General features: G+C 41.7%; 1 protein-coding gene across 1 annotated transcript in view; it reads right to left on the bottom strand.

Annotated features, from left to right (window-relative positions):
* COL9A1 (collagen type IX alpha 1 chain) overlaps window positions 1–12,651 on the bottom strand; it is an 87,400-nt gene that overhangs the window by 56,337 nt on the left and 18,412 nt on the right. The window contains exons 6-12 of the mRNA XM_019417659.2: window positions 10,250–10,333; window positions 9,460–9,480; window positions 7,931–8,005; window positions 7,558–7,593; window positions 7,373–7,435; window positions 1,255–1,308; window positions 958–993 (exon numbers count right to left, since the gene is read on the bottom strand). Of these exons, the coding sequence (XP_019273204.1) occupies window positions 958–993; window positions 1,255–1,308; window positions 7,373–7,435; window positions 7,558–7,593; window positions 7,931–8,005; window positions 9,460–9,480; window positions 10,250–10,333 (369 nt within the window). The remainder of the gene's footprint in view (window positions 1–957; window positions 994–1,254; window positions 1,309–7,372; window positions 7,436–7,557; window positions 7,594–7,930; window positions 8,006–9,459; window positions 9,481–10,249; window positions 10,334–12,651) is intronic.

Genomic DNA, 12,651 nt, shown 5'->3' with positions numbered 1-12,651 from the left:
TGACAGACAGTGAAATATGGCCATGAAAACAGTGCAAATAGAAAACAAAGATGAGAGATACAGATTAATGATAAGAACAAAAGAGGAATAAAGAGTAAAATGGAAAGGAAAAGCAGCCTAAGAACCAAACCCTCTAACAGATAAAGAAATAACACAAATTGTGAGATTGGGCAATGCGGGAAAAGACTAGCCAGAGGATTAGGCTGGTAATTATATCTGATGGTTGACGTTTCACTAGAGATACAACCAGTTGTGAAGAAAGTGGTGTGATATTATGGTCTAAATACTGCATATTTAGATTTGCCGTTATTATGCAAGAAATGTTTTCTATCAAGGGAAGTAAAGGGGGAGTTGTCTATTGGGAAAAGCTACCTGCAAATAGACACATGTATTTATAGTGTGCATTCAAATTTCTCTAAAATTTTTCTACTCATAGAATGCTTACCATAGCAGAAAAGTCATGAATTCCTTTGTGATGCATATTATGTCAAAAACTGCATTTAAAAATTTCACAATGACATACTACGTGGCAATGAGAAAGAATGAAATATGGCCCTTTGTAGCAACGTGGGTGGAACTGGAGAGTGTGATGCTAAGTGAAATAAGCCATACAGAGAAAGACAGATACCATATGTTTTCACTCTTATGTGGATCCTGAGAAACTTAACAGAAACCCATGGGGGAGGGAAAGGAAAAAAAAAGAAAAAAAAGAGGTTAGAGTGGGAGAGAGAGCCAAAGCGTAAGAGACTCTTAAAAACTGAGAACAAACTGAGGGTTGATGGGGGGTGGGAGGGAGGGGAGGGGAGGTGATGGGCATTGAAGAGGGCATCTTTTGGGATGAGCACTGGGTGTTGTATGGAAACTAATTTGACAATAAATTTCATATAATAAAAAAAAATTTCACAATGACAGAAAAAGGTAGGAGGTTTTCAATTCTGTCACTTTATAATTACTTACAGGAAATCCACGAGATCCTGGAACACCAGGTTCTCCCTAAAAATAAAAATAACTTCATTGTACTTAGCCCCTTGTAGCATGAATATGTAAATATGTAATTTACATGAATTTTGAAATCATTAAAATACCCCATCTTGGTGTTTTTTCATTTAACTTAATTCAACTAAAACATGATTTTAGTTGAACAAGTGTATTTCCACTGTTTCATAACTAATCTTTCAGTTGATTTGCAAACACTACAATAAAATTATACTTCAGCATCTAATACCAGCAATTAATAACAGGTGGCTAACTTACTTTTTGTCCTCTTGGTCCCACAGAGCCAGGGGATCCATCAGGTCCTGTTAACCCCTAACAAAGCAAGATGATGTTAGAACTATTATAGCATCCTTAGGCAAATTCCTAAGTGCATAATTGCATTTTGTTTATTAATTATGTACAGAATGGTAACTTTTGTATGATGCAAATATTTACAAAGAAATACCTTCCCGTACTCTTATTCAAAGGTAATGTTTAACATTAAATCTGACTGTTAATTTCTGTTGATAAATTTTATCATGCTCCTAGCTTCCTTCTAATTGCATTGTTTCTCACTGAGTCCAATAATTTAGTATTTTTTGTCTCCACTTTGGAAAAATGCAATATAACAATTATAGCGTTCTAATAGCTAAGTCTAATGGGACAACAGATCTTGGCTCTGTCAGTTACCCATGCTTATGTACCTCCTTCACTTCATTTATAAAATAAAAATATTATATGTCTCTATAACTCTCTAATGGTGTCTTGAGAGTTAATAAAATGTTTCTTCAATAGGAATTAAACATAATCTCATTATTGCCTTATAGCTATCTAAAGTCCTCCAGCCATCTTCCAGCAATGACAGTTGCTTATTGAAGAACATTAACCTTAAAAATAAAATGTTTGAGAGCATGCTTGTTTCTACATTATTTTCCTTAGTAATAATAGGTATAATTAAGTATATATTTTCATGTGTGTCACTTGGTATATAGAATTTAACCCAATTACAGTAAAACACGTTTTATATCTGTCATATTTAATACTAAAGCAGTTACTAAAGCATATCCTCTAAACATTCTCATTTTCCCTACCAGTACTTTTCTTACCATCACCCTCAATATAAAATACATTATAAAGTATAATAATACTACATGTATACATGAATTTCCATATTTAGTGAGGATGCATCTTTTAAATTTTTTCTTTACTCTTTGACACTTTTAGATGTCACTTATAATGTGATCTTGAAATATACCTCGCCAAAGATAAATATGTGTGTGTGTGTGTATATATATATATATATATATGGATGGATGGAGATATGGAGATATACATATATACACATATGTGCATGCATACATAAACATCTTACAAAACTATTACCAAGATTTTGAAAAAGGTTCAAATGGTATTAATCAAGGGAGGAGTTCCTTGCAAATATGAAAGCCCAACTTAAAAAAGGATCACCAAAATCCATATTTAATTGCTCATAGTTTATATAAATATCACTAAAATGTTTTCATTTCATAAATATCACTAAAATGCTTGAAAACTAGTTCATTGGCCACCATTTTTACATTTCTGTACATTAATCCATTTTCCTCATAACTCCAAAGAGTGAATCAATGGAAGTAAAAAAAAAGTTGAAAATGCTAATTACAGGAAGTTTTACCAAAGAACATTATTAAACACACATAAAACAATTTTTCACCAACTTTGACTTTCAATCACCTTAGTCTAAATACAACACTGTAATTTGGAACAAGCCCCAGCATCTTAGTTGCTGAGCACCTGTAGTAATGGAATGTTGGCTATTGTATTTCAGCAAACCAACCATACAGACAGGAGCGCTCTCTGGAGTCACATATGACACACAGACTTTACATACCTCAGAGCATATCTGACTAACAGAACCTCTAACTACCACTTCCTGTGAATGCCCTCCAAAATCAACCCTGGTCAATTCCCACACATGCAATCAACTAACAATCTTCAATCTGTGACTGGAATAACTGACAAGATTGGTGGACAATAGCTATTATATATGGTAGAATTTCAACTGCATAAAAATAAAGCAGAACCAAGTAAATTATTGAACAACATGAAGGCTGCTTCCAGGTTACCACTTATGTAAAGTATCTTCCATATGACATGATAAAATATGTCTATCACTAGGAAGGTCTCTGAATTAAATTGAAAATACGTTTTGGTGTCAGATGCTACAGTGAACTCTGTTATGAAACAGCTATGTAGAAAAGCATAAGCTCCATAAGGACAAGGACTATATGTCCATTATAATAATCCTGGAACATTTCCCCTGGCATCTAACACATACTCGATACATGAGTACTTAATGTTTAATTTAGATTAGCATCTTATGTGGAAGGATATTACACTTATCCCTCTATATCATCTTTATTTTGGGTTCAAACCCCAACTTTGCCACTTATTAACTGTACAACCATGACAAGTTGCTCAACTGTATAGTGCCTCAGTTTCCTGATCTGCAAAATAGGCATAATATTAATATCTATCTGATATGATAATTTTGAAAATAAAATTATATAAGCAAAATGCTTAAAATAGTACCTGGCGGGGTGTGCCCTGAATAAATGTTAGCTGTTTATTATCATCATTATTATATGCTCAGCACTGCTATAGATGTTGTAAAGAGATGTTGTAAAGAGTTTACATGAAGTATAAGACACGTTCCCTGCCCTCTGGGAGCTTAAAACCTGATTCACAAAGGGTTCTGCAAACAAATGAACACACAAAATTCTAGATATTATCCTAGAATAACCTGGGCTCTGTATTTCACGGCTTCCTCACATTTCTGTGATCAAACTGATCTTTGATGTCAGACTATTTCCACTTACACTGACCTTTCAGAATAATTCCTTAATAACTCACTATTCTAATCATATAACATCTGCCAGGGATAGTAGTTGAATACATCCAGAGGATGTTCTAACCTCTTTCCTATAAAAAGTGACATAGGGGCGCCTGGGTGGCTCAGTCGGTTAAGCATCCGACTTCAGCTCAGGTCATGATCTCGCAGTTCGTGGGCTCGAGCCCCGCATCAGGCTCTGTGCTGACAGCTCAGAGCCTGGAGCCTGTTTCATATTCTGTGTCTCCCTCTCTCTCTCTGACCCATCCCTGTTCATGCTCTGTCTCTCTCTGTCTCAAAAATCAATAAACGTTAAAAAAAATTTTTTTAAGTGACATAGTTTAACCATAATTCCTGTATTTAATTCTAATTATTCTTCTGCCTATCTTAGATGCTATAAGAATGAATAAAACACTATTTTACAAAGCTCACTGAGCATGTCACAGCAAATAGAGCCTGTAAGAATATCTCTATTGATTATTGATAATAACACAGTTGTCCTTTAGGTGCAAGGTTATAACCAAGGCTATATATATATATATATATATTTGATTTAGAAAATATATATATATATTTCTACCAGTGGCAGAAAGAATTGCTTTCATTGCTTTCATATGAATGTTTATGAAGATAAAGTTCTATACGGGACGATGCTGAAGCTGACTGTGTTCGGAACTTTCATGCTACTGCTTGGCAGAGAACACCAGCCTTCAACAGTCATTTCCTTCCAGCATTCTAACTACTCAGCTTGTGAGACTCGAGGCATAATTCTACAAGCATATTTGCCATGAGTCTTTTACATTTTCTGTCAAAAAATCCACTTCACTTAGGATAATTACCCTTTAAATCACGTTCCTTCTATATTCTTCCAAACATCATCTCATTAACCATTTGTTAACGTTACCAAAAAGAACAGCTTTGCAATGAGCCAAAGAGCAGAAGACAAGGAGGTTGGAGGTTTAAGGTCCCACCAATACACTCAGGTTCACCCGACAAGAAAAGATCACTGAAGCTCTCCTAATTACTTAGCTCCCCTATGTTCAGGGATAAACAAACATCAATCTGATCCAGCTACTGATATTTCATTATTCTCAATGTGTCGTCTCAAGGTAAAAGACTTGTTTAACATGTCAAAGGAGCCAAAGAATAGCATAAGCCAGAATCTTATAACTCCCTTATGGCTCCATTTCAAAATCTGTTAGAACTGTACCAATGTCTACAAACAATTATAAAATATTAATTATAAATCATTTTTCTTGGCTGGTAATTCAGATACTAAAAATTCACTATCACTCTTTTTCTCTCAGTTTTCTGATTATTCATCCATTTAAGATCTTCATTTTGTATCCGCATGAGGCAAAACTATCTGGAGAGAGAGTAAGGTTAAAAATGAAGAAATCTAGTTTCTTTCACTATCTTAACCACTGTATAAATCTGGGTCCCTGAGGAAACTAGTTGTCCTCAAAATTATTCAGTGTTCTTATCTGTGAAAAATAATATTAGCCGAACTTGCCTTCTAGGTTATCGTAAGGTTAAAGGGAATAATGTCTGTGACTGTACTTGAGGGAAAAAGTTCTACACAGATACAATTGGTGTAGTTAACTTTTTGCTTAGTATAGTTAACTTTTGTTCTAGGAAAGGCCTACAATGCTGGCACACACGTGAGTTTCTTACTACGATACTGCCGCTATAGACGAAGATAAAACTCCTTGTCATTGTTAACTACATGGTACTTCCAGAGATTTTGAAGCACTTTCACTTGTTTACCCCAAAATTTCTGTTGAAGAGAAGGAATTACTTTACAAAGCAAAAGCAGGCATTGTCTTTATGACCTCATGGTAAAAGGTAAGGAAGAATTTGTAGCAGGCCGAGCATGCTACAAAAGCACCGTTAACTGAAGCACAGAAAACTCTAGCCCTCTCTCTGAAATTCTTTCAACTCATTACCAAGAGAAGACCAGGTGATTAGTTTATGCTTCAACCACCACAAAACTAATAATAATAATAATGTAATCATAAATTTTCTTTTTACACAAAAGACTGGTCCAAGTTTCATAGGGATGCAGAAATAAATCCAACCCATATTGGGCTACTGGTTTATTGAGTGGCCTTGTATGTATCAGACTTTTCTATTATGATGTGACAGTTTCAAGTAATTCGGTGTGTCGGAAAGAGCTTGAAAGCCAACAAATTATATAATTTCATTTGTATTATACAAATATTAGTTTGATACTCAATTCGTTATCCAAATATTCGTTCTTGGAGGATTCTTGCACTGCCTCGTGCATCACACAGGAAAGTTCAAACTCAGGGCTTTGGAATGTAAAACAAAGTCTTTCCTAAAGTACTAAATAACATAGACAAATACCCTCATAATGGTAATCTTTTATAAAGAAAGCATATCTTAATAACCACTAAAATCTAGCTTTTTTCCTTCAAAATGTCTTACTCTGTAGTCAAAAATTCTTGGGAATTATAATAATAGGTTTTCAGGTGCTTTCTTTGATTTAGAAAAAGTCTTCGGGTTTCGGAAACAACATAAAGCGGTCACTTGAAGGATAACTTGAGGAATGCACCACTGTATGTTCTCTGAGAACAGAAAACCTTATTTTACCTCACTTTGTATCCCAGTTTTAAAGTCAGGGGCTGGCCTGTAGTAGGACCTCAATAAGTATTAATCCAGCGCATAGAGACAGGGGAAGCCGAGAGTCCTGAAATCATGAGAGTCTGAGAAAGTATTATTTACTGGTTAGGTTTATCCTACAAGCCAGTATGAGCTTTCCTCAGTTGAGGGGAGGCAGAGGTGTGGAGGTGGGTAAATTGGAGAAAGGTTGCTGGTTCCCAGTTTTCAAGCAACCCTATACTATTTGTTCTGTCAGTGATGCCAGTCAAGAAAACAAGGAAAGAGGGAAAACGAGTTTTGAATTGTCTATTCTACGTGTGCTGGCCATTTCCCTGCCTCTGCCCCTCTCCCACATTCCCACTCCAGGACTTCCCCTCAAAGGTATCTTTTTTCTCCTCTTCCTTAGCACTTAGGAGTACTCTACCCCTTCCCGGCCTGCAGGTCCTTTTCTAAATTAATCTAGTTAGTGCCTGGGAAAGAAGCCCCCGCAGAGCCGGGTAAGACTCTACCCCCTCCAGCACCCCCTGTGCGGGAAGTGGGGCTAAGCGAGCAGGCGGGTGAGCAGGGAAGCGGACCCTCGGGCGTTTTCTGAGAGCAGGTACTGCCAGCGCTGCAGGCTCAACCCAGGGTGCCACGAGGTAGCTCCACCCTCTCAGGACCCTTTGCCGAAGCTGCATGGAGTACAAGGCCCAGTTCGGGGCCGCAGCCCTGTTCCCGCGTGGACTCCCGCAGTCTGCACCCCTCCGGCGTAACTCTACGGCGTATCTCTACGTTGCTCCCTCCCTCCCCTGCACCACCTCCACCTCCGCCCCCACCCCCACTCCCACCCCGCGCGCGCGCGCGCGCGTCCCGGACTGCGCGCGCTCCCGTGCACCCACGCCTACTCACGTCCGCGCCCGGAGTGCCTGGCTTGCCCGGAGCTCCTGGCTTGCCCGGTTCTCCAGCAGGACCCTGAGCGGGGAGCGGGCGAGGCAGTGAGTGAGAAAGATACAAAGTTGGGACTCTTGGGGCTCACGTGGTGCAAACCACGTCTAAAGGAAGGAAAGGAAGCGCGAATGCGCTGATTAACTTACCGGGGGGCCCGGGGGACCCTTTGGACCTCGGTCACCCTAGAGGGGTAGGAGAAAAGGTAAGAGTAGTCCATGAGTGGGAGGCGCTAGGGAGCCCGCGGGGAGACTCCCACGCGTGTTCACCGCACAAATCAGGGACGGGGACAGGGTAAAGCTAAATTGTGGAGATTCTTGACCAACGGGGACAACTGAGAATGTCTACCTCATCCCTCTGAAAATCTCCAGGCTTCTAGGATCCAACCCCAGCTCTCACTCTAGTCCTATCCCGCCTTTAGGTGGCGGGCATCTAGCCCTGTCAAAAATAAACCCATCCCGCTGGAGAAAGGGTAGGAAAAGGCAGGACTGGAGGAACAGAGAACTGGAAATAGAAACTTACGTCGATGCCATCGATGCCCGGAACTCCAGGGGGGCCCGGAGGCCCGGGGGGACCCTGCTGGCCTGGGGGACCTCTCTGACAAAAACAGCATATACAGGTTAATGGAGCACGTTGGGCAACAAGGAGAAACTGAATGCAATGTTCTGAGGCCCCCACCTCCACGCGGTAAGGACACTTCCCATTGGAGCAGGGAGTTTTGAAACCTGGTAAACATGTATGAAATTCCCAAGCGACCGCAGGTTTCTTTGGTTCCACCACGTGGATGCAGGCCCTAAAGTGGGCGTTGGGGTCACAGGGCCTCACCCCAACAGTGCGCATTAAAATTAAACCAAAAGGGGGTCTTGAAGAAGGGAAGGCCTGACGCCTTTTTTTTTTTTAAAGGGATGCAGTAATGAAAATGGCGGTCATTCAAAACCTCGATTTGATTAGTAATTGAGAGTCAGTGTTTTGGCCAAAATGAACTGCCCAAAATGGAGGCGCTCCACCTCAGATAGATTTCTTTGATCCTTGTTTACAAAACCGGATCGTTTTGTAAATCTTTCTACTTCCAGTGAAAATCGGGGGGGGGGGGGGGAATACTAGAGGAAAACTGGGGAGGAGTGGGGCAAAAGAGCATTGAAACCCAGGGAGGGCCTTGCCTCATTTCAGATTTACCTGCAGTGACACTGTTCTTGCATAAGGTCATTGCACCTTGCTTTAAAATTACACCAACTTTGAGACTGACGCTAAACAGCTTGCAAACAGCTAAGCTTTGATAGTGCTAGAGGGAATACTGGCTTCTGAAAATAGTATGAGCATGTAGCTTAGGGAATGTGGGATTTTTTTTTTTCTCTTCTAATTTAAAAGAATAAGAAAGTGTGGGAGGGGGGAGCTTCTTTCATCAAGGAAAACTTTGTTTTTCTAAACTCCAATGACCAGACAGGTTACAATGGGGTCTTTGTAAGTGAAACCTCAAACCTCGGCTGGGCTCACCCGCCCCCGCCTGGTCCTCTCCCAGCGGGAGGGAGGAGATGCCAGAGCCTTCGGGAAATTGCTGAAATTTTGACTGATGCCAGCCATGGCCGCTCGGTTCCAATCCCAGAGCGGCGGGCACCGCTAGCAGGACTCGCGGTTTAGTGCTGCCACCACCGGCTGGTGGAGCGGGAGAGGGAGCTTTAGCGCAGCTAGCCTGAATTCCCGCCTTCTCCAGCAAGGCCTGCCCTTGACTGCGTCCTAGAGGGGCGGGGTGGGGGAATTAAGAAGCAGCCAGGCTAACAATTAAACCCCGGTCTCAAGTCATGGCCTTCAGAGCTTCTGTTTGCAGTGTTGGGGCCCAGTCGAGGAGGAGACGCCTTTCCTAGATGACCGGAGGGTCATTAGGGTCCCCGACTCCGAGGGTACTCGCTGCAGGTGCTCAAGGCTGCGGGAAGAACGCGGCTGCAGAGCCCAGGGAAAGCTCTGCGCCTTCCCCACACCTCCCGCGACGGCTGCTCCTCCACTCTTCCCTGCGTGCACTTGAAAATTGCAAACACATCTCGCCCTCCGCTTACCTGGTCGGTGGTCTCGATGACCTGGAGAGGAAAAAACCGGGAGAAAGTGAGAAGGCTCTCCCCACCCCCCAAACTCGCACACAACTTACTTGAGCCAAGCACAAGCAGAGCCCAGACAGCAGCAGTGGCAGTCCTAGGACGCCTCGATCCCTTGCTGTCCAGGCCATGCCCGCCACCCTCTGCTAATCCCCTGCACGGACTGTGTCTCCTGCCGCCCCGCTAGGCTTCCGGACCCGTCACACGCATTAAGTGGCACTTCTCCCCCACACACAAAAAAAGCGCCCCCAGGAGTAGTCTTTGCTAAGGTGCCTGGCCCGGGTGGCGTACTTTACTCCTGTTTATGAATGGCTCTGGAGAGGGTCCTGGGGATTGGAGGAGAGCTTGCGGCTGGAGGACGGATAGAATGACAACAGTCCCCCTTAACCCTTTCCCCGCCGCCTCACTGGCAAGGCCTAAACGCGTGCCTCTGCCTCTGCCTCTGCCTCTGCGGGTCTGCCCAAGTGTAGTCTCTCCCGGTCCACTGTGGGCAGCGAACGGACCTCAAGGGTTGTTGGAAAGGTGTTTGGGGAGGAGGAGTGAGGGTCGTAAGCCACCAAAAGTAGAACCAGACACCCCGAGGTAGTTTGTACTTGCCAGGCTGTGGGTGGGACCTGTGCTTCCTTGAAATGTATCTGGTCCGTATAGTAAAGCCTGAACTCTTTAGAAAAAGAATGAGGAGGTGGGGTGTTTGAGGAGGTGGTGAGAGGTAGGCTGGGTGGCAGTGACCTTTGCAGGTGGTCAAATGACTCACAGTTATCCTAGCTGGCAGTTCTTGGCAGGTTTCTCTCCTCGGGCGTAGTGGGTCACAGTGGATCAGCATCCACTGAAGTTCAAACTGGAGAAAGACAGCATACAGTTCACATTCTCTTGGAGGACACAAGCAGGTCGTTTAAGAGAGAGAGAAGTTTGTAAGTGTGGTCCGACTGTTAAATGGGTGGAGACCAGCTTGGACTGGTTCACCTCAGTGGACCAGTAGTCTTATTCCCTGAATACAGATTTTCTGATGGAAATGGGTTGGAAGCTCTTCCCAAGTTTCTCAGATTATTGAATGTAGATGTCAGTAGCTCTGCAATACTCCAGCATTACTCCAGCATAGCCTTAGGCAGGAAAGAGCCCTCTGGCATTGAATTTCCATTTCTGTCCTTACCACATCCTCAAGATGTAGATTTTCTATTCACATGAGGCTTTGAGAGAACAAAGAACTGTCCAAGTCAGAAGCCTGTGTGAGGGTGTGGACTGGAACCCAGGCCTACTGACACAGCACACACGTGCGCTAAGCGTTTACACAGGAGAAGATTAGAGACGGAGACAGCCAAAGAGGTGGCACCCAGGATGAAAGAAGAGGAAAGAAAATCCAGTCCTAGAAAAAATTTGCATGCTACAGAATAAATTCTCCAGGGAGTACTCACAGCTTGAAATGGAAATTGGAAGGACTGGAAATGGAGGAATTGAGAGGGAAATCTAGAACTCAGGGGGAAAACAAGATAATAGAAGACATTTGGTGTTATGTCAAATGTGCCCTGACAAGTTCTTACATTTTAGCAGGTGTTAAGGGAGAAATAAGAAGGGAGCAGGAGAGAAACAGAACAATGGAAGAGTGACCAGGTCTGAAGCTGAAGGCCTCGGGTGACAAGGTAAAAAAAAAAAAAAAAAAAAAGATGTACACCACCATGCATCATGGCATCATGCTGGCCCGTCTTCTTAGATTGAGGAAGCTCTTTGCTAGTCATCTCAGATCCATATTTCTTGGTCAGTTGATTCTCCTGGCTTTATGCAAATGCCCAGTTAAGTATCAGAGTCCCAAATCTAAAACATTATCTCTTTTCTTTCATCCAGTAGTGATTTACACTCCATCCTACCTGCCAAATGGACTCTAGATCTACTGGATCTAGCATTAAATTAGATACATTTTTTTCCACTGTTACAGAAGCATCCAGAGTTGAAGTACTGAATGGAAGATCAGAACTGGAAAGGATGAAGGATGCAGTCCATCCTTCCTACCCATAAGGAAGGGAAAGTTAAACAAAAGGAAGTTTTCCATTTTATAGAGTGGTAAAAGTAAGACATTAAGCTTTCAGATTCCTGCACCTCTTGTTAGATGATTCTAACTGTCCTCGTTGCTCTCAACCCTACCATAGCTTTTCTCCAGAAAATATGGATATCTGGAAAAATGAGGTAAGTGGGATGAAAAGAAAGTGAGAGCTAAACCAAGGCATATTTTAAGACGGAAAGTTCTCTACAAATAGTATGAAAAATATCTGTGTATTCATAGTATGAATTATTTAACAATAGTTTACTGACATCCTTCAAAGGAACTGCTTTCCAAGCCACACAATTATCTTACAGTTAAGAAAATCACTTTAATCAAATACTTTATTTTTATTAGATTAGTCTTATCTGTTTGGGATCATTTTATTTTGATTTTGTTCTAAACTGCAGTAGAAATTTTAATAGATAAAAGAAAGAATGGAACAACATTTGCCTTAATGACTACTAAAATACCTAGCTGTGCCTCAAACAACTCTTTGAAGCCGTTCACACATGAGTAAAGTGAGGCAGAGAGGTTAAATCATTTGCCACGGGTTACACAGCTAGTAAAAGACAGAGCTAGCATTCCAAATGTGCCTGGCTGTAAAATAAGGGCCTTCTCCAACCCACTCTTTTTCCTCCCCCAAGAATATATCCCAACTCCAGAAAAAGCCATAATTTTCTAAGCCAATAACCAAGGAATTTGGTGATTGAACATTCATATTAAAGATGAATAGGGGCATCTGGGTGGCTCAGTCGGTTGAGCGTCCAACTTCAGCTCAGGTCATGATCTCACAGCTCGTGAGTTCAAGCCCCACATCAGGCTCTGTGCTGACAGCTCAGCACATTCAAATACTTTTATTCACATAGTCCTTTGTGAATTGGTAACTCGCATAAGGCATGCATTGTATATGTGTGATATTTTGATTCTCAAAATAATTCATAACTTAATCACCCTGAGAAACTTTAATTATATGGCTAACCAGGAAACGTATATCCTTTGTTTAGATAGTTCATTAAAGTTACTTATTGTAAATGCAAAGTAATTCATTAAGCTGGTTTCTCAAAAATGTAATTCTCTGGATAAATTGGTACACCTGTTTAAATATGCAAGATGCAATTGTG

The sequence above is a fragment of the Panthera pardus genome, unplaced genomic scaffold (assembly GCF_024362965.1).
Source record: "Panthera pardus isolate Hobbes unplaced genomic scaffold, ASM2436296v1 HiC_scaffold_17, whole genome shotgun sequence".
In the NCBI taxonomy this organism is placed as follows: Eukaryota; Metazoa; Chordata; class Mammalia; order Carnivora; family Felidae; genus Panthera; species Panthera pardus.
This window is presented reverse-complemented; position numbering and strand designations above follow the sequence as displayed.